This window comes from Eumetopias jubatus, unplaced genomic scaffold, assembly GCF_037043125.1.
Source record: "Eumetopias jubatus isolate StellerSeaLion01/CBP00866 unplaced genomic scaffold, mEumJub1_p1.0 scaffold_3, whole genome shotgun sequence".
NCBI lineage: Eukaryota > Metazoa > Chordata > Mammalia > Carnivora > Otariidae > Eumetopias > Eumetopias jubatus.
In genome coordinates this window covers 115,258,870-115,286,845 of record NW_028274809.1, presented here as the reverse complement: position 1 = coordinate 115,286,845, position 27,976 = coordinate 115,258,870, and the positions used below count along the sequence as shown (strand labels likewise).

General features: G+C 46.1%; 1 protein-coding gene across 1 annotated transcript; it reads right to left on the bottom strand.

The window, feature by feature from the left end:
* Window positions 1–2,584: 2,584 nt before the first annotated feature.
* IL17D (interleukin 17D) lies at window positions 2,585–20,377 on the bottom strand. Its single transcript, XM_028103503.1, has 3 exons — window positions 20,363–20,377; window positions 19,702–19,997; window positions 2,585–2,903 (listed from the first exon to the last, which is right to left on the bottom strand). Exons 1-3 carry the CDS (start codon window positions 20,375–20,377, stop codon window positions 2,585–2,587), a joined length of 630 nt encoding a protein of 209 aa, XP_027959304.1.
* Window positions 20,378–27,976: the final 7,599 nt, after the last annotated feature.

Genomic DNA, 27,976 nt, shown 5'->3' with positions numbered 1-27,976 from the left:
ATCCTTGCTAAAGCAATAAACATAACATGAAGAAAGAATAGTTTGATATTTTCAATGTAGCTTATAAGTCACTGCGGCCAGTATGTTCTCATACCTCCTATGTGCCAGGCGCTGTGCTTTACAGATGGTGTGCGGTCCTCACAAGGACTGAGGGAGGCGGCACCATCCATTTATAAAGGAGGAAAATGTGGCTCAGATTCATGGGGCCGCACTTCCTGTGAGGAGGGGCCCGCCAGTGCCTAACTGTGCTCTGACAGCCCGTGCAGGGTCTGCTTTTGGCCGAGGACGGAGACTGTGCCTGCTTCACAGATGGCTCTCAGGGGCTCCGTGCCTGGAACAGGGCAAGTGCTCAATAAATATTAAGTGGATGAATATTCCATTCAGAGAGAAAACACAAAGGTTGCCTTTCCGGTTCTATAGAATGGAAAGCTAAATTTCTTCCACAGGGAATTTGCTACATTTTCACAAGCTAATTAGTTAAACTAATAATAAAAATAAAACAGTGATAATTTCCCCAAATGTCTACTCTCCTTAAGTCTAGTCTCCTCTGATGTTTGCACTATTAATATTTGAGTAGCTGGAAAATGTTACCCAACAGTGGCAATGAATGTAACGATTACCCAAGCCACTGGTTTAAAAGCAGTTTTTCTTTTTAATTTATGGGTTTGATATTATTTTTGAGCTGGCAGTGAAAGATTGCTCCGGACAAGAATGTATTCCAGATATACTACCACTGGGGATACCTTTTTTTCCACACACATCACTCCCCCAGAGATGGAATGCAGAAGTAAAATTCCCCAGATTGTACAAAACTATCCACAGCTAGCACTTTCAATTTTGAATTTCTGAATTTTTGGAAAATCTGGATTTTGCTCAGCAATGTATTTTTCACATACAACCTCTGTTAATACAAGTTGAAAGTTCTCTCAGTGAACCTTCCATGTAGATCAAACTAAGGCTAATACTTGGTAACTAAGGAGCTAAAGCTCTGTTACTGACAGCTGAAGTTTGAGAGTGAAATACATATAAATAGGGACGCCTGGGTTGCTCAGTCAGTTAAGCGTCTGCCTTCTGCTGGGGTCATGATCCCAGGGTCCTGGGATCGAGTCTTGAGTCGGGCTCCTTGCTCTGCAGGGAGCCTGCTTCTCCCTCTCCCACTCCCCCTGCTTGTGCTCTCTCTGACAAATTAAAAAAAAAAAAAAATCTTTAAAAAATACATATAAATAAGGGACACTTCTTGGCTTGGTTGGGGTGTCACAGAAGAGAGACTGACTTTGTAGGAGTAGTTGATCTTTCAAAGACCAAATCAGATCTTAATTTAAAACTTCAACCATAAAATTAAAGTGAAGACTAAAATAGTTTCCTCTAAAAATGAGTGGAGCCCAGAGAGAGAAATGCACACAGCCAACATGCCCTTCACCTACAATTGCTTTAATCATTTAAAAAGAACTTGTCACTTTTACAAATAATTGTGTTCAAGGACAAACTTCCAGGCTACAGAAGAGAGTATGGTTTTAGCTCACACTGAAGGATGTAGAAAAAGAGGCCCCCAATACTGATTTCTAGAAATCGTAAGCTGGCTGCTTCTCCTATTTGGCTAGTTCCTGAAGCCCTTAAAACTAAGCTAAGACTTGGACTCTTCTGAGAATTGACAAAGATAGCACATTCCACCTCTCGCCCTGTCCCACCACCTTTTATTTGGCCCCACTTACTTTCAAAAGTGAAAAAGTATTTAATTGTATACGTCTGTGGCCATTTACACAGTCACGAACAAACCACGTTTGAGGTTTCTGGAATCCTTGGCGGCCCTGGGTGAGCTGAGCCTCCTGTGCTTCTCTTTTATTCATGGAGCAGCCTGTGAAAATCTTCACTGGAGGTCACATTCAACCCTGTCCGTTTTGTTATGGTCAGCAACTGGGGACAGGCTGAATTCAGGGACTTGGGCCCCAGTGCCAGCTAAAAAGTTTACCTGAGGATTCCAGTTGTGCATCTAAAAAATCTTACCAGAGGAAGTGAAAACAGAATGGTTATAAAATACTTACATGTCAAGTAAAAAATTTTTAATATACTCAAAATTCCTAATATAAAAATAGTTTCTGCCTCACTGAAAACACTGAACAAAAAAGTAGGTATATATTCTACTTAAAAAAAAAAAAGCCCTCTTTTAGAAGCACCCATCTACCATCTATCTTGTGAAGGCTCGCACCGCTTCCCAGAGGTCCTAAGGACGCTGCACTGTAGCTGGGGGAAGGGTCTGAGCCTGGAGGGCCACGGAGGGAGGGCCACGAAGACACTTATGCGCTTGCCAGGCTCCAGCCACCTTCGGCAGGCCCTGGCCCTCCGTTCCCTGCCTGCTGCCATGTACCGGGTAACTTCCCGGCAGCCTTCACCGACCCTGTGCTTCTCTGCCTCAAAGAAAACCAGGGGATGATGCTGTGTGACAGTAAGCTGCCAAGCAGGCGGGTCAGAAACCTCTCCGGTTCAGTTGTGTCCTTTACTCCTTTTTCCGTCTTCGTTTTCGCTCCTGGGAGGTGGAACCAGCCCGCGCGCTCCAGGGAGAGGGGCCTCGGACAGCGGCAGGGCCTCAGGGCCGGCCCGGCTTGTCACTGGGGCTGAGCAGGAGCTTGGTGCCCTGCTTGTCCATGCTGGAGTTGATGCTGTCTGCTTCCTTCTCCTGCTCGGGGACGCAGGTGCAGCCCACCGGCACGGTGACGTACTCCTCCGCGTACACCGAGCGGCCGCCCGCGCAGGCCGAGGTCCGCCGCAGGATGACGGTGGGCATGTACACCGGGGCGCTCCGGAAGCGCAGGTCCTCCTCCCCGAACAGCCCGGTCAGGCAGCCCCTACACAGGCAATAGGCCTCGGGCAGGTACTTCGGGTACCTGGCGGGGTCGTAGGAAATTCTGCAGGGAAGAGAGCACGGCTTTAGTTCACGCTTTGGAGCAACAGGCACACATCGCGCGCTAAGAGAGGGCAGCCAACAGAAGATTTTTGCTTCTGGGATCAGGTAGTATTGAGATCACTGTTTAACGGAGCAGGAAGAAAGGTGGGGCCGGACAATTCATCCCGCAGTTAGCGTCCATGCAAGATCCCAATCTGAAACAGATGCACCATGTGACTTTCTGTATATTAAATGGTGGAGACAGTTTATAGCTATTGTCAGGCCATTCCCTAAAAATGCTTTCAGAGTCTGTGCCAATATACATAGAAAAGTAAAATGTATCCATTCATGTTAATGACTGAAATTCATTGGCAAAATGAAGACATGTACAATGAAGGAGGTTCAGACCCTGCAGCTACAGCCCAGAGGAGGCGGTAGGGGGCGTGGGAGAGGTGGAGCGGGGGGTTCGCGAGCCGCGTGAGCGCTGACAGGCGACCGCCGCAGCCACCAGAATGTAAGACGCCCTCCCTGCTTTGGCCACAACTCCAGCCCTGAGCCCCAGAGCCGTGGTCCCTAAGGCCCCAGGTCTGCCTCCCCTCCAGACACTGGGCTCTGCAGCCCCAGATGGGGGCACATTCACCAGGGTGCTGCCCACACCAGTCCCCCCCAGGAAGGGGCCACCTCTGCAAGAAGCTAGCTGGCCCAGGTGCCACCTGGCCTCTGACATAGCTATCAGCAAAGGCAGCGCAAGACACCTGTCCAGAAGGTCACAAGGTGGGCCCTGTGTCTGTCCGGGTCTGTGTGCCCTCCTCCGTGAAGGGACCAAACCCATGCTGGGGAGGGCAGGCTGGCCAGTCTGGGACATTTGAGAAGTGAATGCTAGTTTAAATGTGATCATTTCCATCCATCCTCCAAAGCTCTCTATTTTCTGGTCAGATGCCAAGAACCAGTATCAACACCTACAAAACAGCCTGCTACCACAGTGCCAGAGGAGTCTAGGGCTTGGCTGGGCCGGATGGCTCCCTGGGAGAGAAAATAAAGCACCTTCAGGCAGGACTCTGCCCTCTGCCACCATTTCCTGCAACGAGCCAAGAGGTCAAAGCTGTGTCTGGTCATTAATGGAGACTGAGGGCTCCTCTGTGATGTCCCCTTGCACAGGGAGGCACTGTCCCCATTTCTCATGGGACTGCCATGACCCCAAATTCTCATTTCCATGAATCTCCCCACTTAAAAAACACATGGAATCCTCTTACAAATGTTTCTCTTTCTTCTGGAGCTGAATCTTAGGGACCCTAAATTCTCAGAGTCAGAAGTCAGGACTTCTAACCTCTCAAGCAACACACACATTTGTAGACCCAAAATGTGGCAAGCCCAGGAGGGCTCCCAAAAGTGCTGTGCCATTGGGAGCCTATGATATAAATTTTTTAAAATGAGGTGTGCCTAGAGGTTTTTACAGCCAAGAACTTGAGGTGTGTATGGTTTCGCATCCAGGTTTCTGGCCAGGAGACTGTGGCTCCACAAATTCTATGTCCTTCAGGAGGAAACCCCTGTCGACTAGTTCTCTCATACGTCCTCACTGCTAATGACTAAAATTCATCCACGAAGTTAAGAAATTTCCAGTTAAGAAGTATGTTCAGACCATCCAGTTAAAGAATGGGGAGTAGGGGACTTCGGAAAGGTAGGGGGGTAGGTGAGTGAGCAATGGGGTGTCCAACAACAGAGCTGAGGATTTCTTGCAGAAAGGAGCTAAAAGGCGGACAGACGGGTGGTGCTGACTGGGGCCAACTGTGGGCGTATCAGGGGTAGGGAGGCAGAAACCTGAATGGACTTGAAACATGGGAGGGACAGGGTTGTTACACTGATTGGCCAAGAGGCTTCTCCGTTGAGGAGCTCCTGTCAAGAGGAAGTGTTAACTCTCAAAGACAGGATGAGGGTGGGTGGTTCCAGATGTGTAAGGAAAGTACATGGGTTTCTTTTTCTGTTTGGATCCAACATCTTTAGACATTAGTAGATTGAAGCATGACTGGGTGGGGAAGAGTTTGTCTTCATGCAGCAACAAACTGACTCACTGCCAACTACATGCCATTTACCCAGTACAAAAGAACTCAGAGCCATGCCTCCCAGAGTGCAGAGCTGGGGTGCCCACCCAGGCACAGCAGCAAGGGAGCTGGGTAACACCTGCTGCATGTGCACGGAAAGGAAGCCAGTGAGTCCAGGAGCCAGCAAATTGGAGGACCAGCCCAACCTGCCACTTGAGGATTCTAAAGCCAAGAGGGACATTTGCAAGTACTTGGCCACTGTTTGAATGTGGGGGATGAGGTCAGAGGAAAGTCAGCCGTGACTCCACAGCTTCCTGTCGGGGTGACCAGAAGAACGGGAGTAGCAATGGGGGAGGTAGCAAGGAGGCCCCAGGCCCAGGCGTCCCTACGGCGGTTGAGCGCTCAGGCGCAGACACCTTCACCTTCCTTCTCACTGCTGTATGACAAGGGCAGAGTCAAGGGTGAAGCCTAATAAATCTGTTATGTGCAAACAGGAACAGGGTGGGGTGGGGACTGTCTACACAATGTAAGTCATCTCTGAAGCCCAAACATTCAAATTTATACTGATTTTGTCTATTCATCCTTCCCTCCAACATGAATACAAAAATAGTAGTTGAAAAATATTTTTTAAGCTTTCATCACTACTTTTTCTTCAGTTCTGCCATCAGGAGCTTTTGGAACATAATGAGCTCTATCCTTGCAAGGACTGATAAAGCTGTCCACCCTTACCGTTCCAACTTTTTCAACCTCCTCTGTAAAGCCTTGTTCTTACCCCCGATCTGAGGTATGCGGAGGCATAGCTGTGGGGAGACAAGTCAGGACAAATCCAAACTCCTTTGCCTTCAAAGGCCTCTACAGCTTGGTCCCTACTGCATACCTTTCCAGCATTCCCTCATGGTCTCCTCCTTCGCACACCCTAGCCTACAGTCATCCCAAAGCGGAATGCTTCTTGCAGGTGCTGCAGCTAAGCTTTTGCTCAAGATGCCCCCTCCCCAAAGCCAGTATCAAATCTTGCCGTATTTTAAGGTCCAATTCAAATCACTAGGAGTTCTCAAATTCCCTTAGTCAAGTTCATCGCCTTTACCCCCCATATCCTCACAACACTTGATGCCCGTGAGATAGGGCTACACTTTTTCTGTGTTTTCTGCTGGGAGGGAAGATTCAGGGCCGTATTCTTACTCATCCTTGTGCCTTAACATGAGAGTAAGAGTTTGGCAGATGGTGAGCTGGTGATGGTGAGTCTGGACTGCACAGCTCCCTGTCCTTCATACCCTTACATCCATATAAGGCCCTAACTTAAAGTTTGAAGGAAAAGGAATTTGTACTATCTCCAGTCACCTTCACTATTTATTCAGTAACATCTGAGTGCCAGTGACGTTTCAGGCAATGAGGATAGAAATGAAACACAAATCTACTATCCAAGGACTCATCATCTGTGGGGATAAACACTTAGTGAGTTCATCCAGCCATGGCCACTGGAAAGGCTTCCTGGCAAAGGGGGTTCCCCGGTGGATTCATCCAGATGAGGAAGGGAGAAAGGGGAGTTAGCACAGAGGGCAGAGCCTAGAGCCCAGGGACCATGTCAGCATTAGGAACTGTGGCACAGGATGGGAACTACAAGATGATGCTGGGCTAATCTGTGGAGGCTGGGTCCTAAGGGTCCTCAAATTCATAGTGAGGAATTTGGATTTGATCCTGAAGGCAACGGGGAGGATGTTAAAAAGGGAAGTGACCCAATCGCATGGAATTTTAGACAGATCTTCCTTACTACACAGTAGAAGATGGTCTGGAGCCCGAGAGAGGTACTGGCTGAAGGTGGACATTTTTAAATTATTAGCATATAGATGGTGGTTAAATAAGATCATTCAGGGAGGTATATGGAGACACAAAATGAAAGACAGGGAAAAGCAAGGGGAGGGACAGAGGCGGAGGGAGAGAATCTCAAGCCGATTCCCCACTGAGTGTGGAGTCCGATGTGGGGCTCCATCCCACAACCCCGAGATCATGACCTGAGCTGAAATCAAAAGTCGGACGCTTAACCAACTAAGCCACCCAGCCTCCTTGGAAAACCAACTTTTAAGGGAGACTGTGTCTCACTGTGGAGATTGACAGAATCAGGAGTGGCATTCCCCAAGTGAAGGAAGGCAGACGCTTAAGAGGGTCTGGCCAAAAACTGGAATTGATGGGGCCAGTTTACTGGAAATACAGGGATGGAGAAACATGTTAAATGGCACTATGAGGATATGACCAACAGCATACAGAATGCTGGAAGTTCAGCACATGTTTATTCCAAGGGAGAAAGGAAGGGAGAGAACCCAAAAGAACATTGAGTAGAGTGACATAAGTATCGGGGACATGGGGCATTGCTGACCTGCTTTACAGCCGCTATCTCTGTGCAGTTGTGAATTGAGCAACTTTTTACTTGCAAGTGTCTCCATTTGGATGAAAAACTTATGGTTGCTTAAAAAAACATATCAAGCCCAAACTGAGAAACTTTCCAAAAAACAACTGACCAGTACTCTTCAAAAGTGTCACAGTCACAAAAGACAAAGAACCAAGGAACTGTTGCAGACTGAAGGCCACTAACAGGCCTGACCCCCAGAGGCCGCGTGTGAGCCGGGGTGAGGTCCTGGGGCAGACAAGGGGTGTTAGTGGGACTGCTCTGTGGAAGGGCTCCAGATTCTAGGATTATCAACAAGCATTTCCTGATCTTGATAATTCTGCTGAGTTATGATGCTGCCATTTGGGGAATCTGGGTAAAGGGTACACAGGAATTCTTTGTACTAATTTCACAAAAGTTTTTGTTAGTTTGAAACTATTTCAAAATGTAGACCTAAATAATAAAACAGAAAAAATAGAGAAAAAAATTTTAAAGTTTTAAAAACCACTTATGAGATAATCAGGGAAATCTGAACCTGACTGAATATTTGAAGATATTAGGGAAGTATTAACTTCCAGGTATGTTAATGGTATTGTGTGGTTTTATTTAACAGAGTCCTTATCTTTTAGCGATACACACCAAATACGTGAGTGTACACAGACACACACATACACAAACAGCGCTAAATGCCTGTGAAGTCACAAAGTGCCCTAGGAATTTGCCAACTGAAAGGTTAGTAGTGATCATTAATTCAGCAGAATTGGCAGTGCTCACGCCAGCCCACCAGGACAAAGCAACGCAAAGTGCACAGACGACCGCAGACAGGTGGGTGGCTGGAGGCTAACGGCCCCAGGGAAGTCTGAGGCCCATTTAGAAAAGCAGGGCTGAGCCGGAGGGAGCGAAGTGCTGAGCAACCTACACCCAGGCAGGAGTGGGGAGCAGGAGACCACGGGAGGTGGAGACTGCCCGCAGGTCACTGCAGCTGCAACGCTGTGTGTGCACGCCTTATGTGCCGGGGGCGGAGATTTAGTAAGACATGTGAGAGGTGGACAGGAGCCTTGAAGACCAGAGCAAAAAGCCTGGATTTTACCTTCCAGATCACAGGAAGCCACGGAGAGGACTGTAAGCATGTAGACATATGATCAGCAGACCTTTAGAAAGACCATTCTGATACTGGCATAGACCCAATTACAGGACAAAATTGGGGTTGGGGAGGAAGGTCAGTCACAGCCCCCGTTCAAACTCAGTTTCCTCCTCTGTAATGCTAGTGTGACCTGCGGGCATCAAAGATCCCTTTCAATTCCAAGTAGCTGGGATTTATCTTCTCTATGCACCACAGCACGTAGGTAGCAATCCGTGTAACAATCTCCATTCCACGTGTTAATGATAGGCAGAACGGACAGTCACTTGGATGCTGTGATGGTCAGAAGGCTCATCATCTGACTAAAAATATCTGCTCCACCCCCACCAGTCAGCCCCCGAGGACTGAAATTTCCACTGTCACAGTGACACCTCTGGGCTAAGGCATTATGACAAAGAGACATCTGCCTACCCCCACCTCTGCCTGGTACATGGAACATAATAAGAAGGCATATGCATTGGTGGTTTTCCAAATTGTGGTTTTAAGACCAGGAGGTTTCTCTTAAAATAGAAAGGGGCTACCAAGGGGAGGGGGACAGATACAATGCGTATCACACCCCTGACACCCAGTATGGTGGGTATCGATGCCAGCACGTACCATGGAAGACAGAGAGCACAAGATGGACACATTCTGAAGGACACTAGTTGGGGGGAGTTGGGGAAGAGATCAGGAGGAAAGGTCTGGAAGCCTTGGGACAGCCAAGGGACAGACACAAAGCTAAAGCATGTCACCCCAACCTCCTGCCTTAAGAGTCTGAGGAAATTATCAGCCTGGAGTGCTTTCTGGTTAAAGAAAGCTACCACGAGGGCGCCTGGGTGGCTCAGTTGGTTAAGCGACTGCCTTCGGCTCAGGTCATGATCCTGGAGTCCCGGGATCGAGTCCCGCATCGGGCTCCCTGCTCAGCAGGGAGTCTGCTTCTCCCTCTGACCCTCTTCCCTCTCGTGCTTTCTATCTCTCATTCTCTCTCTCTCTGAAATAAATAAATAAAATTAAAAAAAAATTTAAAAAAAAGAAAGCTACCATGAAAACAAGACATCAAGAAACTGCAACACAGATCCTTTTCTCTTACCAAACATGGAAATGCAATCGAGTAAGAATCCTGCACGGCTGTCTTGCCTCCTTGTGAGCAATAATTCTTTTGTCTTTACATTTTCTGCATGCTGCTCTGTGGAAGCTTGGCACCGGAACATACTTGAAACAAATCAAGTTTTCCCCTCTGATGGGATCCAAAAGTGTCCCTGGGGCCACGTGTGAAGCTTGGCTTGAGTGAGTGACAGCTGGCCCAGCTTAATCCAAGAACAAAGGACAAGTCCTCCAGGGATGATTAGAGGTGATGGAAACTGAGCTTGGAGAGGAATGTGAGTGACAGCGGAGACAGAAAAGAGCACTGCCCCGGGACCCTGAACTTGGTAGGAAACAATTCGAAGCGGTTCCCCAAGGACTGCCACCTGGAGAACAATGAGTACATTCCAAGAGACAGAACCACAGCCACCCCATGTGCTCTCGATCTGATGCCCAAGTATAGCTGTGGCATTTACTGGCACAAAATCATCGGCATGGCTCACCTTCCCGCTTTGCAAAACATAAAATTATTTTGATCTCAAGACAACAGAGGCTAAGTATGATTATTTCACAGCCATTCCAAGACCCCAAACCAATGGAACAAAGCTGGGGAAAATGCCTTCTTGGGACTGAAATGGTTTAAATGGAAACAAAATTGCCTAAGTCGTCACAGTCTGCCCAATCTTAAGGTCAATGAGTTCAACGCATTGTCAATTACTTTTTAAAAAAGGGCAGGATGGAAAAAAAAAGTGGGGCAGGATGGAGTCAATAAGAGTCTTGAACCTAAAATTTCAGTCCTGTTTAATTACCAACATCATTGCCTCTGCCTGGTTCTTTGCGGCCAAGGGGATGGATCTGATGACCAGGCTACTTCCTCCAGCTTCTTGATGGCAGGACTATTAATGTGATATTTTTTATCAATGATTTCTGCTTAGAAAGGACAGCTGTAATCCACTGAGTTTCTGAGATTCCCTAAATTAATCTATAAGGTGCAGTTCTAAGCAAAATCCCAAGAGAGTTTTTGTAGAACTTGGCAAGCTGATCGTAAAATTCGTAGAAAGAGAAGAAGTCCAAGAATACTCAAGACAATTTTGAAAGAGAAGGAAGAGGACCCACTTTACCAGAGACCAAGACCTTCTGAAACTATGGTAACACGCAGACATCTGGCAGCTCTCCGGGAAAGCTGAGGAGAACTAATTTCCCTTCCCAAGAGCTAAGATTCCTCTGCAGAATCCCTGTCTTTTTGCCCGGGAAGTGGGCAATAAAAAGAAGGCGTAAACAAGATTTCCAGACTGGTTTTCAAACCACCTGTGTGAGAACCATGTGGGAGTCAGTTAAAAACACAGATTCTCCCACTTGACCCCCTGATTCAGGAGCTCCACATGCCAACAAGTTGCACAAGTGACTTGTCTTGCTCACTTGAAGTGGGGACCCACTGACGGTCAGAAGCCCGTTCCACAGCACAGTCAGCAATATCTCCAAAAGGTAGGTAGCCACATATCTATTGACTGCAGTTTATAGCAAACAATTAGGTGATTGCATTTTCCCAAATACACCCAAATTTCATGATCCTACCAGTGTAGGACTCCCTATGCTGAGAAATCTAACTAATACAGCAGGTCACTGTTAACCAAACAAGCAACTGGCTTGGTAGAGAGGATGGTGTGCAGATCTCAGTTGTGCTTCACAGGAGGTCCACAAATGAGCTTTCAAAACTAGTGATCACTATTCCCCCACCCCAGAGATTCAGAATTCGTGGTTCTGGCATGGGGCCAGGGTGCTGGGATTTTTTAAAGCTCCCCAGATAATTCTAACCTGCGACCCTGGTAGAGGCCATTAGGTCTCCAGATCTGAGAGAGATAATGAGTCACTGAGATGGGGTTTATGTAACCTTCCAACCTCTTCTTCCCTTTGGAACCAGCCCCGCAGCTAGGAGGGGGATGGTTATGAGACTGTGGGGGAAAGAATGGTGCATGACGAGGCCCAGAGCTGCTATGGGAGCGCTCTGTTCGCAGGCCAGGGAGTAGCCAGGGTCATGAGGACCACAGTCTCCCGCTGCTGCAAAGCTGTGGCCATCGGCTCCACCCTCTCTCCATTCCCTAAGGCCTGAGAGAGCCAAGATCTTCAATACATGCTGCCAAGGAGCTCTGAAAAATGCTCTTCTGGCCCCTACAAGAAAACATCAGTTGTGCATTTCTCCTGAAAGAGGACATGGAAAAATCAGCCTGGGAGAGCAAAGTCTGACCTGGCACAGATGCCCTGGAGTCAGAGCCCCAGCGGATTTCATCTGGCCCTCTTCACCGGCCAAGGAGAGCTAGGGGTCAGCCCTACCCCCATGTGGGGACTGTGGTTCACTTTGGTGTGATCCTGAACTTGGCATCAAGGTCAGCCCTGAAGCTGAGCCAGTGAGGCAGGCTCCAGAACTGACCAGGCTCTCCTGCCAACTGGGCTGGCTCTGGGTTACTGGAACCTGGAAGGACTCAGACTGTCCCGTCCTCTCCCTTTACTGAGAAGGAAACTGAGGCACCGACAAGGTGAGGGGCTTGTCCAAAGTCTTCCAGCTCACCTGGCTTCATCCCATCCATGGCCCTGCCCACACAGCCGTGCTACAGTTCGGGGATATTTAATAGCCAGATGCTTCGTAAGTGCTAAATCTACAAGCAGGAAATCCACTGATACCATGTAAAATCTGTTCATCTGGGAGATCAGGGAAGACTAGAGAGAGACTCATGGCTTGGAAAAGAATTTGGAAGATAACTTGGAAAAAAAAGCTTTCCCAGAGGGAAAGAGAGAAAGAGAAATTAGAATGAGGGCCAGAATTTCTCAAAGGGTTTTATTCCTTTGTCACGGCAAATGCCACACATTCAGTGCAGCTGGGAAATATCTCTTCAAAGGAAAAACACAGCTCATGCCCACGGGGTGGCTTAACTATCTTTCCAGGGGAAGCTGCAGAATTTGGGTTCAAAGCCATCTTTGATGTGTCCGTCCTTGGGGCAGGCGGGTGAAGCGCCTGTGTGTAGAAAGGGTGGAGCCCACCTTGATCTGAAATGAACCAGCTGTTGCCATATATTGGTTATGAGGAATAATTCGTATCAAAATGTTAGCCTAGACTATTTAATTCTGGAAGAGTCCTTGGTAGGTTATTTTCTCTTTGACCTCATTAATTTAGTGAGCAATGTACTCATTACCATCCTTCAAAATCTTCATGTGTCATTTCTGGAAGACAGGCACCATAAGGAATTTCACTTCGTGGTATGTGTGTTCCTTCCAGGACTTGGCCCAATTCTTCTGTTGGTATTAAGAGTATAAACATTCTATTCAGGTGAGGAAATTTGGAAGAGGTGACGATGGAATGAAATATTATCATCATCCCTGGTTACTCTAAGAATGCCAAAGTAAAACCCAGGCAGTTGAAGAAAATAACTATCAAAGCAAAACGAACGTATCTATTTTCAGAAAGAGAGACTTTAATCCCATGACAATGCTCCATGACAATGCTTTTATTTTTACTCTGTGAAACAGTGATAGGTGCAGTAGAGCCTGCTATACTGAGTAGCTTAGAGAAAAAAAATCCACGCAGTACTTTGGCCAATTAAAGGTCACTTATCCATAAAAAGTTTTTGGGGGTTGGAGCACCTGGGTGGCTCAGTCAGTTAAGTGGTTAAGTGTCTGCCTTTGGCTCAGGTCATGATCCCAGAGTCCTGGGATCTGGCCCCCCATGCCCCCAGTCAGGCTTTCTGCTCAGCAGGGAGTCTGCTTCTCCCTCTCCCTCTGCACCCACCCCCTAGTGCTCTCTAATAAATAAATAAAATCTTTAAAAAAAAAGTGTGGGGGCTGGGGTGTACCAACATTTCTTAAACAAGCTGTTTGGACCATGAGTGTCTCATTTTCTACAACGAGTTTGGTGAGCAGTGCCCCCCACCCACCCCGCAAGCTGTAACTGGAGACTTGCCCAGCAGGCAGGCAGGCACTGCTTCTGCTCTATCCGCCTCCCCTGTCCCTTTCCCCAGCCCTTCCTTTCTTGAACAGAGCAGTACCACGGTGAGACAGCACAGAAAGGACACAGCGCCTGGGCTGCTATACCATATATAGATATTCCTTGAAGGCAGACAGACTTTCTTAGTTTGTTCTTAAGCCATTTGAATAACCTGTAGATTTGAAGCAGGGACCCAGGGAAAAGTGAGCTTGCTAAGGAGAATTATAAACAGGAAAGGACACCCCTCAGTTCCAAAGATCACACGGCTGGCCGGGCCTCCCCGGGAGGAAGGGAGGAAGCCAGGCCCGCGGCCGCAGGGGAGAAGGTGGGTTGGCGCGGTGCTGCCCCCTGTCGGTCACAGTGGACGCAGAGACCCCGTCGAAGCCCCCACCCTGGGAGGAGGATTAGAGCCCGCGCATCCCCATAAGGCTTCAGAGTGTGGGGACCGCCCTTCTTAGTGCTGGGACACAAATATGCAAGTGCATCCCGGGAAAGGGGGCATTTAAAAGAAAGATAATATTTTAAAAGGGGACTAAGTGCCGTGGAGATAACTTCAACATTATACTAACTTCCCTCACTTTCTCTGGTTAATGTTATATTCCCTTCACAATTTTACAAATGACATGATGAGGGAAAATTGATGTGAACGGTGCCCTTTGAAGGTTCGAGGAAAGCGGCGGGTCTGGCTCCGGCAGTAGCTGGGGAGTGGACGCAGCTGTTTCTGCAGTGGGAAAAGGGACTGTGATGGACAGTCCCCGGGGGGGGCAACAGGATGTTTGGGTTGGCTGAACTGAAACGTTAGAGGAAGTGAAGCACAAATATCCTTTTTATTTCAACCTTTCCTGACGAAAACCTTCCTGAAGTGCAGTGTTGCTAAATATCTCATGATAGATTTATTGGAACATGAAGGTCGTCCCCATAAATGGGCATCGCTGGTCTGGCCCCGGGGACAGTGGTGACCTTGCCTGACCCACACATGAGCTGGAAGCTGTTGCTGCTGCTGTGCCCCTCTTCCCCAAAAAAGTCACCTGCTGAAAGTTCTGGTAATAGGGAGTGGTGTCAACTTGGGTTCTGCATGGGAAAGTATCAGCCTATCCGATCAGGTGCCTGCGCTGTTGGACCCTCCTCCAGCGACCCCTGCTGAGACAGCCTCGGACTGACTGCAAGGCTCCCCTGTCCAGCTGCGGTGGGGGGGGGGGAGGGGCAAGGGGGCTCCCTGCTGAGGGTCACCTCTATTTTTAAGTCACCAAAGGAAAGTCACTTTCCTCTCAACAAAATTAAATTGTTGTGCATTAGTCATATCCTAGAGAAAAGTTATCTTTAGACCATGACCCAAAATTGAAAAATATAAACAATTTAAAAATTACTTAGACTATTGGTAGGTGTTTATCTTTGGGGTTTCAACATACATGAGTGATGTGTACCTTTAAAACTTAATGAACCTCAGAGTTCTTACAATATATTTTTTACTATGTCAATCCGGCTTAAAAAACTTAATGAGCAATTACATTGATTTTATTTTTGGCATTTTTGTTTCTAAATCTTAAGAGAAACAAACATGATGCCACAAAGTAAATGAGAAAATATTTTTATATTCTCAAAGTTGAATGCTGCTTTTCTACTAGCACATTGGTCTGGAGCATGGGCTAGATAGAATCACAGATCCGGGATGAGGTCCTGGCTCTACCATTTAATGCCTGTCCCCCCTCCCCCAATCCCTTCATGTCTCCAGGCCAAGTTCCTCATCTGTAGCAGCTTAGCTCTGGGGGCACAAGGGGCCCTAAAACGTGCAGTGTCTCTGCTGTCAGCTCTATGGCCTGTAAGAACAAACAATTCTCTTCAGACCAAAGCTCAGGGAAAATCAAAGGCTGTAGTTACCTGCTGTTTTGTTTCTTCACTCTCTGCTTTTTCCTCATGGTTGGTGAATTTCCCTTTCTGCTCTCAATTTAAAAATGAAGATGTTTTTGAAATCAATAATACATGCACATGGTAGAAAATTCAAAAGATAGGAAGGAGTGAAAAGTAAGTCTCCTTCCTCCTCCGTCCCCAGCCTTCCAGATCCCCTCCTGATGGCAGGCACCGTGATAACCACGTTCCAAAGATGCCCCTAAGTGTGTGGGGTGGTGTGTGTGTGTACATTTAAAAATAACATGTATGTTATATAATAGCTTCTCTTTAACACACAAATAACACTGTACTGCGCCTTGCCTTGTTGCCCTCTATGTTGGTGACGGACTGGTCTCCTTAGGCAGGTTTACAGCTGCCCCGTTCCTCTTTCTGGCTGTTTTATGGCATTTTATTGAACTAGTTGGCTATTGGTGGGTGTTGGGATGGTTTCCAATGCCCTATTGCCACAGTGGAAACGCTTGTACATACATCATGTGGTACACAGACAAGTGTGGCTGGAGGAGTAAACCAGTACCTAGAATTGCTGGGTCAAAGGGCACGTACATTTAAAATGTGGATAGCTAGTAGCTGGTTGTCCGGATTCATACCCTCTGCTGTATGAGGATGCCTTTTTCCTCACCTCCTTGCCAACAGAGCCTGGTGGGTACCCCCAAAAGAAAGAAAGGTTTCCCAGCACCGTTTTAACATGCATTTCACTTTAGGATGCGTGAAGCTAGGCATCTCTTTGCATTTCACATAACTGACTCATTTGACCTTCCTTCCCCAGCAACTACCCATGACCTTTGTTCCTCCCTTTATTACATCTTTTTCTTATTGGTTTGTAGGAGCTCTTTAGGAAATGACCCCTTTGTGACATGGGTTGCAAGTATTTTCTCCCAGTTTCCCCTTGTATTTTTCTAATTTTATTTTATTGTTTATTTTGCCAAGAAGAAATGGCACATAATTGTGTAGCTGAATTTATGTCTTGTCTTTTATGGCTTTGGGGGTCTATAAGCTACTAAATAGGCCCCTCCACTCCAACACTGTAGATATAATTGACGGTGTTTTTCATGTGTTTGTAGTTTTATTTTTACATTTAAATCTTTCGGTTATTTGGAATTTATTTGTATATAGAAGTAAGATACAATCATATGTTTTTCCAGTTGGTTACTCAGTTGTCCCAACACCATTTTGAATGAGCCATCTCTCCCTTCAAAGTATGAAAAGCCACCTTATAATCCAAATTTCTATTTTAAATCCTGTCTTATCCACCTAAGAAGTCCTTTCTGTGCCTTTCAGTATTTCTGACTGGCAGTCTGTTTCCCCATCCATCTTCCTTAGGAGTTCTCTCTGTTTTTAGCCTTATGTACTACTTCTAATTCCACGCTTATGGTTGCAAGGTGAGCACACTCTTCCCCCCCAGGCTACACAGGTCCCACAGTGACACCACTAAGAAACCAGTCCCGTCCTTCTACACACTGCTTTGCGAAGAGGTTTTGAGTTCCTATGCGCAATGCTTTTTCCAGTCTTCCAGTGACTCAGGAGGCGGTGAGAAGTGATCAGAGGTCAGGAGAGCAAAGAGGCCATCTCCTGGTGGGAGAAGGCAGGGCCCACTTTAGCACCCAGCAATCTGGAGTCCTGGCCCAGTGCCCACCCCTAGAAGACCGTCCTTTGTTCAGAGAGTGTAAGCCTCCATTTGCTTGCGGGGGGAGCAATTTCATCAGTGTTGCTAAATAATAAGAAAAGTAATGCAGATGATACCATCGTCAGCCACCTGATACAGATGTAGCTCCTACTCCCAGGCCCATGTAGCACAAAGGCGCTCTATACTGTGTGTTGTTCTTTTCCATGACCTCCTTTAGCCATTCCCTCCTCCCCGCTGCTCTTGGATCTTTCCTAGGAGACACAGGTAAGGTAATAAGGGCAACTCAATTTACCTTACTATGCAGAATTCTAGGGTTGACAACTCCTGATCTGTACTTCAGCCCCAATCTCTCTTGAGACCACACTGCCAAGTCAAGCGGGACATTTATACCTGTGCTCCTCTCCACAGCACATAAAACTCAACAGGTCTAGTACTGAATTTACTTCCCTCCAAAAACTCTCCTCATTCAGTTTCTCCATTTTGCTTAAATACTATCAACAACCCAAGCCAGAAATGTGGGAGATGCCCAACAGGAGCTCTTGAAAAATCACTGTGTGTTACTCTTCTGCCTTTTGGGCCACAGCCTAGCCTGGGAGACATCTATTTGCCAGGAGAGCTTAGAATTCGTTAAAGAAAAATGCAGACTTTGTAGCTTCTGTCTGGAGAAGCCAAGCTGTTGTTTTCAGAGATCTTCCGAGTTTCTTTAATGCTATTTAGCATATCAAAGGTGTAATATGAGGTTGGAGGAAGAAGGATAATATAAAAGCCCACCCTTTTGGTCTGTGGGAATGATGGGAAGGAAGAGGCAAGGCAAGAGAATGAAGCCACCAAAATGAATGGCTCAACATGTGTGTCCTGAGGGCATCAGATGAATGAAGAGACAGTGAAGGCAGGAGGGAGTCCTGGGCCTGACTTCCTTGGTGGGGGGAGCTCAGCCACAAGTGAACTTGGTCCTCTGCAGAGTAGCCAGGAGGAGGGAAGCCCCCTGACCAGCAGGGGGAGGCTTGGAGAAGCCTGGATTAGTTTTAGACAAAATCATTACATTTTCTCTGCATATCTTTTTTTTTTTAAGATTTTATTTATTTATTTGACAGAGAGAGAGAGAGCACAAATAGGCAGAGAGAGCACGCAGAGGGAGAGGGAGAAGCAGGCTCCCCACTGAGCAGGGAGCCCGACTTAGGGCTCGGTCCCAGGACCCTGGGATCACGATCTGAGCCAAAGGCAGCCGCTTAGCCGACTAAGCCACCCAGGCGCCCCTTTCTCTGCATATCTTAATAGCAGTGTGGACCCTCTCCTTCTCCCTCACTCCCGCATATAATCATCAACCACCAAGTCCTGTCACTTTGACTTCTTTAAGTAATATCTTTCAAACTGACCCTAGTCTCACTTTTTCCACTGTCCCACTGCCCAAGTTCAGACCCTAACTACCTTTTGCGGGGAGTATGGCTCTGCGTTCGCCCTCTCTCTCCCCTTGGATCCATCCCTCATCAGGTAAGCCTTCCCAAAACACAAATGGTCACATGACTTCCTTCATCAAAAAAACATCCTACAGGATACATTTCAAACTTGTAGCATTGCTTTTAAGGCCAAATCTAGTTTCTGCTCCCCTCTGCAGCCTCCTCTCTTGCCACTCCCAGCCACATAGAAACACACCTGCGCTTGCCACTCTTCCCCCTTGCAATAAGCCACTCCTTCCCTCTGAACCACTCTTGTCCTTGCTCTTTCACCGAGGGCTTTTCCACGTCTGTGGCAGTGTGAGGGCTCCCTCCTTGTACCGTGAACTCTGCGCCCCTTGAAGATGGTGGGACTCACAGTTAACAGCAGGGAAGGAGACAGTCATAAATGTGTGCTGGGGACACTCCCACCACACTCTTCCCTCCAAAGCCCCAGAACACCCCAGCCTCCCCGCTTTGTACGTTGTTCCTTTCTTCTGAGCTGACCTCTTTACCAGGCCAATCTCAGAGTTATGCCCATTCTCCAAAATACATTTCAACTGCCATTTTGATCCTCCTCCCCACTTTACACTATCACACACTTTTTAAGATTTCCTGTCAGATCATGTTCTGCCTTATATTATGGTTACTTTACCAATTATCTCCACTCCTCCCTTAGACTATAAGCTCAGAGGATGGGCTTCTGAGGGTTCAATGCTCAACAGTGTCTGGACCACCACCACAGGCACTCCAAAAATGTCTGTAGACTGCCACACTAGAACTTCACAGGTCTCCTGTACACAATTCTATAAAAATTAATGAAGGATCACTTGGCTTGGTCCCTTGTGGAACCCACTGAACTATATACCTGACAAATAGGTATTCAAGAAACATCTGTTCCATATTAAATAGTGAAAGGGTAAACAACGGGCAGCAGGTTTCCTTCGAGGGAGGTGATGAGACCTTTGTGGGAATGAATTACTCCCAACCCAGTCTCTGCTCCGCCCCTCCCTACCTGCCCTTCCCCACTCCATCGGTCCTGCCCCGTCCCTCCCCGCGACCCACCTAGCTTCTCCCGACCGCCCCGCCCCTCCGCACCTGCCCCACCCCACCTGCCCTCACCGCTCACTCGCTGCCTGCCACGCCCGGCCCCGCCCTCCTCACCACCCACCTCACTTTCGCTGGCCCCAGCCGTCGCATCCCACCTGCCTCGGCCCCGCCCCGCCCTGCCCGCCCCACCGCGGCCCCGCGGCTCACCTGTAGGCCCACGGCGACACGCTGCGCAGGTTGGTGGGCGGCCGGAAGCGCCGGTCGCCGGGCCTGCCCCCTGCCGGGCAGCTCGCGTTACGCGCCTGCTCGCGCGGCCCCAGCTGCAGCGTGTGGTGGAAGGCGCCGAGCACGCCCGCCGCCAGCCGCCCGTACAGCTGCTCCAGGAGCTCCTCCGGCCGGTCGGCGCAGCCCCGCGGCCGCGCCGGACGTCTGCTCGCTCTCAGGGCGCCTGCGGTCCGGCCCGGCGCCAACGCTAGCAGGACGCAGACCACCAGCATCCAGACCTGCCAGACAGGCCGCGCTCAGCGTCCGCGCGCGGCGCAGGAGCCCGCGCCCGCCCGCGCCCGGCCCGCCGCGGTCTGGGAGCCGGTGGGCGCCCCACCCCCGTCGCGCCGCGGACCGTGAGGCGGGCCCGGAGGATGGGTGCTGACCAGACAGGCCCCCGAGCGCCGCCCCCGCCTGCCCGCCGCCCCCGGGGGCCCCGGGACCCTGCCCTGCGCCGGCCCGCGCGCCCCGGGCCGCCGCCGCCGCCGCCACCCCGAGCCGGGGGCCGCGCGGGAGGCGGCTGCGGGGTGCGCGTGTGCGTGTGCCTGCCGGGCTGCTGCGCCCTGGGCTGCGAGTGCCTGTGACGGCCGTCCGCGCCGCTTACCCCCGCACGCGCCATCCCCCGGCGGCGGCGACCTCGACGCTCCGCGCGCCGCGCCCGGCCGGTCAGCGACGGAGCCTGCGGAGCCCGCGCCTGCGACGCCGGAGCCCGCCGCCCTCAGACTCACGCCCCCACACCCTCGTCATCTGCCCGCCTCCCTCCCGCGGGGGCTGCGCGGCCGAGGAGGGGCAGGCGCGGGGTCCCGGCGCTGACAACTCTGGGTGCCGGCCGTCTTAGAACCGGACTTGGCTTGAGTAAGTTCCCCGGGGCGTTTCGTCCTCCGCGGCGCCGGGCGCGCACGGACCAGCCGGCGGCACGAGGTCGTCGCCCGGGTTTACAGGAACGAGCCGGGGCTGCACCCTGTGCCTCTGGGACTGGAGCACACTTGCCCCCTGATGAAATGCACTCACCAGTGACTCCGGCATCCCCCCGATTGTCAGGAGAGAGCCGCACCACCCGAGGGCTGGCTAGCCGCGTTGATTCGCACCCGGCGAAAGTGGCGGCTTCCGAGGCCCGGGAGGAGCGAGCTCCCGACTGCGTGCTGCGCGGCGGACGAGGAGGACGAGCAGAGGTGGCGGGGCCCTGCACTGGTGCTGGCCTGCCTGGCTGAAGAAAGCCTGGAAGGAACTGGCCTGCAGATTTCCAGAGCTCCAAAGTGGGGCCAACTTTGGGAAGTTAGGGGAGACAGATTTTGGTTCAGGGCAAAAAGATTCTTCTAGTAATTAAAACTCTCCAAGAACAGAACAGGCCATCTGGAAAAAGAATGAGCTAAAACCTAGAAGGATTCAGTTCTTTAGGACGACTTCCTCTTCTGAGACTCCATAGTTCAAAGAAATAAATTTATTAGAGGTTTAAAAACTTTTTAATAGGGTGAGAGGAGTCCGTTTCTCCTTTCCCCTCAACACTCATGAAATGAACCTTCTGTGCCTCTTCTAGCAACTCTAAAATCAAAGTATTAAACTCCCCCAACTTGTATTTCTACGTCTGTGAGTGGGCATCACTTGGTCTATTACAATGTTGGAGAATTCCTACTACATGATATCTGTAAGTGCAAACAGTCTTGTAAAATATTCTGTGAATAAAAAGAAATATATTTCAGTGAAGGAACTCTATTATACTTCAAGAACACACGAAAACTTGCTCATTTGTTCTACAAATTAATGCTTTTTAGGTGGCAGGCTAATGAATATAGCCATTTTACAGCAGTCGTTCTTCGAAAATGAAAACAAAAGACTGATACCAGCTGAAAGTGTAGAAAATAGGTAGTTTATGCCTCCCTGAACGGTTTGAAGCTTTGGTATTTGACTACGTTGGTTGTCTACAAGGTATTTGTCTACTTGATTAAATGACATTTCAGTTGTGCTGTGTAGAAAAACACTTTTCCATGCCTTGAACATTGTGTAACTGAAGAGTTTCAGAATTACTGCTAAAAATCCCACTGAAATCTCCAATTTAAGCAGTTTAAGCAATTTACAGCTCTTGGTGAGTAAACATTTGTTTTGAGGTTATAAAACATTTTTTTCTGACTAGTAAATTGTTCATGTTCTCTGTTATCTTTCTGGTAAAATGGGAATAAAGATCAGTATTCTAAATACTGCTTATTTTGTATTTCATAAAAAGTGTGGGAGTCCTCTAGGAGAATGAGACTATCATCACAATAGTTTTCCTAGGAATACTCAGTATGTCTCATTACAACATCCTTTCATATGTAAGGTGACACAACTTAATTGTGCCAGGCTGTTAATTCTGTATGTTTTTCAACAAAATACCTGCTATTGTCTGATAACATGGCAGTTTCTCTCCTTCTGTCTTGATTATCTTGGAAATAGAAAATATTTACTTCCCAACAGTTTCACCTGAAAACCACCTATTTGATAGAACATAAAATTCATCTTTGTTAGACTAGACAGAGTTGAGAAAATTTCTTAGAAACAGGTGCAAAGGGGTGTCTGGGTGGCTCAGTCAGTTAAGCGTCTGCCTTCACCTCAGGTGACGATCCCAGGGTCCTGGAATCAGTCCCACATCAGTCTCCTTGCTCAGTGGGGAGCCTGCTTCTCCCTCCACCTGCCGCTTCCCCTGCTTTGTGCTCTCTGACCAATAAATAAAAACCTTAAAAAAATGCAAAATGTTTTGTCTAATTTTCCACCTGTTACCCTCAAGTCTGAATGTATGTATGCACATATGAAATAAACATGTTAATAATTAAAAATTAAATCCAAATTTAAGAAAAGTGAGAAAAAGGTAACGAAGCTCATGTTCCCTTAGAAATAAATGCCTCTCTAGTGCTCTTTACTGAAGATGTCACCATCCTTGTAGTCACGAAAGCTTGATCTCAAGTCATCCTCAGTTTCTCCCTCTCAATACCTCGTTCACTCAACGACTCCAGTACCAGGCACAACTTAGACCAACCTGTTGGGAAGAATCTTTTAGGCACCATAACTCCAAAAGCCAGTGTGAGGTTGGCCACTTCCATAGTTAGCTTCTTAGGTTCCTGATGTACCTACCTACCCAAGCTTCCTTCCCTCCTTTAAAGGACTCACATTTTTCCACCAGTAGTTCTTTTTATTGCTACCATCTTCTTGCTTAGCACCTGGATCTACCACCCCTCCTGTTCATCATTCCTGGCACCTCTAATGTCCAAACAGATAATTTATTCAAAATTATTCTAAATGACTACCTTTGCTCCAGTTGTCATTTCTCCCATTGTATCTCAACTATCAGATCATATGGTTGTACTCCAGATATTATCACTACCAATAACTGCACCACATGCAAATATATGATTTCAAATACCTACTCCCTGATACAATCACTTTCTATTTTTATCCACTTCTATAATTCTGTAATCTCATGAGGTCTTCTAATCCTAACCACTTTTCTACTAAGCATCCCATTCTTGAGTCCTTATTTCCTTCTTTGTCTACTTTAGAGTTCATAGTTCAGCACTATTACCACACCCTTGAAAACACCCTTAATCCCTTGTTCCTTTTTTCCTCTTAATGTTTGTCCACAATAATTTTCTTTTAACATCATATAACTTGGTTAACTAGACTCAATTCAAATTTCTGACCACAAATCTCAGATTAGCTAATTCGACATGCATCTATTACATTTTCCCTGTTCTACTCCCTTTTACCAAGATCACTAATTTACATTTCCTCTCTCTCAAATCTTTACTACTCATTTCCCCTCCTCACCAAATGTTCCATACACACAGATGAGAGCTACTTTTTCTACAACCGAATATACTAACCTGTTTGCATTCACTTTCACATATCCTGCTTTCTTTCCTGATACATTTGATAAACCCTTGACCCCAGTTCCCACTCTATCAACCATCTAATTTGTTTGTTTTTTTTTAAGATTTTATTTATTTGCCTGAGAGTGAGCACAAGCAGGAGGGAGCAGCAGGCAGAGGGAGAAGCAAGCTCCCCACTGCACGGGGAGCCTGATGCGGGGCTTGATCCCAAGACCCTGGGATCATGACCTGAGCCGAAGGCAGCTGCTTAACTGACAGCCACCCAGGTGCCCCTAATTTGCTTCCTTTTATAACAAAATGTTCTGAGCTGTGTCTATTCTCTGGCTCCAAAACCTCATTTCCTATTTTCTGCTCAACCTACTTCAGTTGGGTATTTATCCCCAACACTTCATTGCAATAACTTTTAACAAGGTTGAAATGATAAAATTATTGCCAAAGTCAATTGTGTTATTCTAATTATTAGATTTTTTTTTTGCACACTTTGACATACTTGACCACTCCCTTAGTCCTTATGCCTTTTGATTAATGTTTGTACAGTGTATCTTTTCCCATCTTTTCATTTTCAACCTATCTGTGCCCTTATGCTTAAAATGGGTCTCTTGGGGTGCCTGGATGGCTCAGTCGGTTAAGCATCTGACTCTTGATCTCAGGTCAGGTCTTGATCTCAGGGTCATGAGTTCAAGTCCCACATTGGGCTCCATGCTCAGCATGGAGCCTACTTTAAAAAAATGTGTCTCTTCTAAGTAATATATAGTTTGATTTGATTTTTAATCCAGTCTGATAAGCTTTGTCATTTAACTGGAATATTTACTTTTCTTACATTTACTGTATTTAATAATTATTAACATAATTAGTGCTTACTAATTATATAATTAATATAATTTGGTTTACTTTTTTATACTTACAATGTGTAAATACTAATATAATTGGGTTTATATAATAAGATATATAACTTAATAAAATAATGTTAATATAATAAGTATTTACTAATTATATAATTATTAATATAATTTGACTTTTTTATACTTATAATGTGTAAATACCAATATAATTGGGTTTAAGTCCTACCATCCTGTTACTTGTTTTCTATCTGTCCCTCTGTTCTTTTTTCCTTTATTTTTCCTTTACTGCCTTTTTTGGATGAGTCAAGTACTTTTGTTATATTTTATCCTTCATTAGCTTAAAAAAACTTCTATTTTGAAATTCAGATTTATTGAAAAGTTGTAAGAATAGAACAAATAACTTTATTCACTTTTCATTCAAATCCATTAGTTGTTAACATTTTTCCACATTTATTATTGTATTTTTTTCTGACATCAGGACCCTTTGTTCCAAAATATTTTAGTATGTATTTCTAAGGAAGAAGGGCATTCAGTTATGTAACCACAGTGTAATTATCCAAATTAGGAAATTTTACACTTAATAGATTGCCTTAGACAGACCTATTCATATATAACCAGTTGTCCCTACAGTGTCCTTTAGAGCAAATTTTCCCCGGTCTAGGATCTGAATGAGGATCATACACTATATTTCATTACATGTCTCTTTGTCTCCTTTAATCTGGAGCAGTTCCTCTGACATTTTTTGTCTTTCATGATCTTAACATTTTTAAAAAGTTCCAGCCAGTGATTTTGTAGGATATTCCTCAATTTGAGATCGTTCTCATAAGTAGGGATCAGGTTAGGTTTTTTTGGCAGGAATCTCAACTAAGAAATCTTGGGCCCTCTCAGTGTATCACATGGAGACACATGGTTTTAGTTTGTCCCATTATTGGTCATGTTAATTTTGGTCAAAAATTAAGGTTGTGTCCACAAACTTATCCAAAATTAGGATTTTCCCTCTTGTAATTAATAAGTAATTTGTGAGGAAATATGTTGAGGCTGTGTAAATATAAATATACCATTCTCATTAAACTTTCCTCCACTTGCCTTAGAACAATTGATTCTTGAATCAGTTACTGTTGTGGTGGTTGCAAGATGATGATGTTCTCAGTCTTTCTATATTTGTTACCTATTCTATTAGATTTTTAATCATATATTTTTTTATTTCAGTTGTTACTGTAGAGACTTCAATGTGCATCTTTGACATTACATTCTGCCACTATCTGAACAATACAGTAACCTTAGAGCAATTTAATACTTCCTCTCAATCTTTGGGCTACTATTGTTATATATTTTCTTTCTATATATGTTAAAACCCCATAAATCATTACTATTGTTGTTTTAAGTAGTCACTATTTTATATAATCCCCCTACCTCTTTGGTGCTTTTCACCCTTTCTGTCTTTCATGATTTAATATTTTCTATAGAGCTAGTCTAGGGTAGTTCATTTTCTCAAATTTTATTTGTCTGATAAGTCTTTGACCTTAAAGACATATTGAAAAGATATATTGAAAGATATATGCACTGGAATTGAATTCTAGGTTGGCAGGGTTTTTTTTTTTTTTTCTTTCAGCCCTTTTAAAGATGTCATTCTATTGTCTTCTGGCTCCATAATTTCTATGGAAAAGTCAGTCGTAAGTCATATTATTGTTCCTCTGAAGGTACTGTGTCCTTTTTATTCTATTTTAAAGCAGTTCTTTGTCTTTGTTTTTCAACATTTGAGCATATCTCTAGGGTGCACTTTTCTTTGAATCTACTCTCATTGTGTTCACTGAGCTTCCCACATCTGTGGGTTGATACCTTTCATCAATTTGGGATAATTTTAGATACTGTCTCTTCAAATGTTACTTTTACTCCATTCTCTTTCCTTTCTGAGATTCCTATTTATTTAAACTTTTTTTTTTAAGGCCATTTATTTATTTGACAGAGAGAGAGAGACAGCGAGAGAGGGAACACAAGCAAGGGGAGTGTGAGAGGGGAAGCAGGCTTCCTGCTGAGCAGGGAGCCCGATGTGGAGCTTGATCCCAGGATCCTGGGATCATGACCTGAGCCGAAGGCAGATGCTTTAACGACTGAGCACCTATATTTATTTAAACTTTTGACCATGTCCCAAGTGTCTCTTATCATCTACTTTTTAAAAAAGATTTTATTATTTATTTGAGACAAAGAGCACAAGCAGGGAGGAGGACCAGAGGGAGAGGGAGAAGCAGACTCCCCGCTGAGCAGGGAGCCCAACATGGGGCTTGATCCGAGGACCCTGAGATCATGACCTGAGCCAAAGGCAGATGCTTAACCAACTGAGCCATCCAGGCGCCCCTCTTATCATCTGCTTTATTCTTTTTTTTAAATTTTATTTTGTTTAAATTCAATTAACATATTTAGTTTCAGAGGTAGAGTTCAGGGATTCATCAGTTGCATATAACACCCAGTGCTCATTACATTACGTGCCCTCCTTAATGCCCATCACCCAGTCACCCCATCCTTCCACCCACCTCCCTCCAGCAACCCTCAGTTTGTTTCCTATAGTTGAAAGTCTCTATGGTTTGTCTCCCTCTCTGATTTCGTCTTATTTTGTCCCTCCTTTTCCCTATGATCTTTGTTTTGTTTCTTAAATTACACATATAAGTGAAATCATATAATTGTCTTTCTCTAATTGACTTAGCATAATATCCTCTAGTTCCATCCACATCATTGCAAATGGTTTTCATTTTTTTTAATGACTAATATTCCATTAAGTATATATATAAACCACATCTTCTTTATCCATTCATCTGTCGATGGGACATTTTAGCTCTTTCCACAGTTTGTCTATTGTGGACACTGCTGTTATAAACAGTGGGGAGCACGTACCCCTTCGGATCACTACATTTGTATCTTTGGGGTAAATACCCAGTAGTGCATTACTGGGTCATAGGGTAGCTCTATTTTTAACTTTAACAGAACTTCCATACTGTTTTCCAGAGTGGCTGTACCAGCTTGCATTCCCACTAACAGTGTAAGAGGGTTCCCCTTTCTCCACATCCTTGCTAACATTTATTGTTTCCTGACTTGTTAATTTTAGCCATTCTGACTGGTGTGAGGTGGTATCTCATTGTGGTTTTGATTTGTATTTCCCTGATGCTGAGTGATGTTGAGCATTTTTTCATGTGTCTGTTGGCCATTTGTATTTCTCCTTTGGAGAAATGTCAGTTCAGGTCTTCTGCCCATTTCTTGATTGGATTATTTGTTCATTTGCTTTATTCTTTCCCTTCTTATTTCATTTGTGCTTCAATTTTGATATATTCTAATGATGGCTTCACTAATCCTGACTTTTGCTTTGTCCAGTACATTTTAAATCCATCCAAATAAGTTAATTCAAATATTGTATCTTTCAGTTCTAGGTTATCCATTTAATTCTTGTTCATAGATTCCAATATCCTGTTGAAATTCTCTTTTCATCCATTTTATCCATCTTTCTCTATTTTATTTAATATACAA

Bases quoted from the DNA above. Each gene is read 5' to 3' on its own strand.
- IL17D (XM_028103503.1), bottom strand. The intron at 2,904-19,701 runs GTGAGCCGCGGG...TCTTCCCTGCAG, and splicing joins GTGTCGCCGTGGGCCTACAG to AATTTCCTACGACCCCGCCA.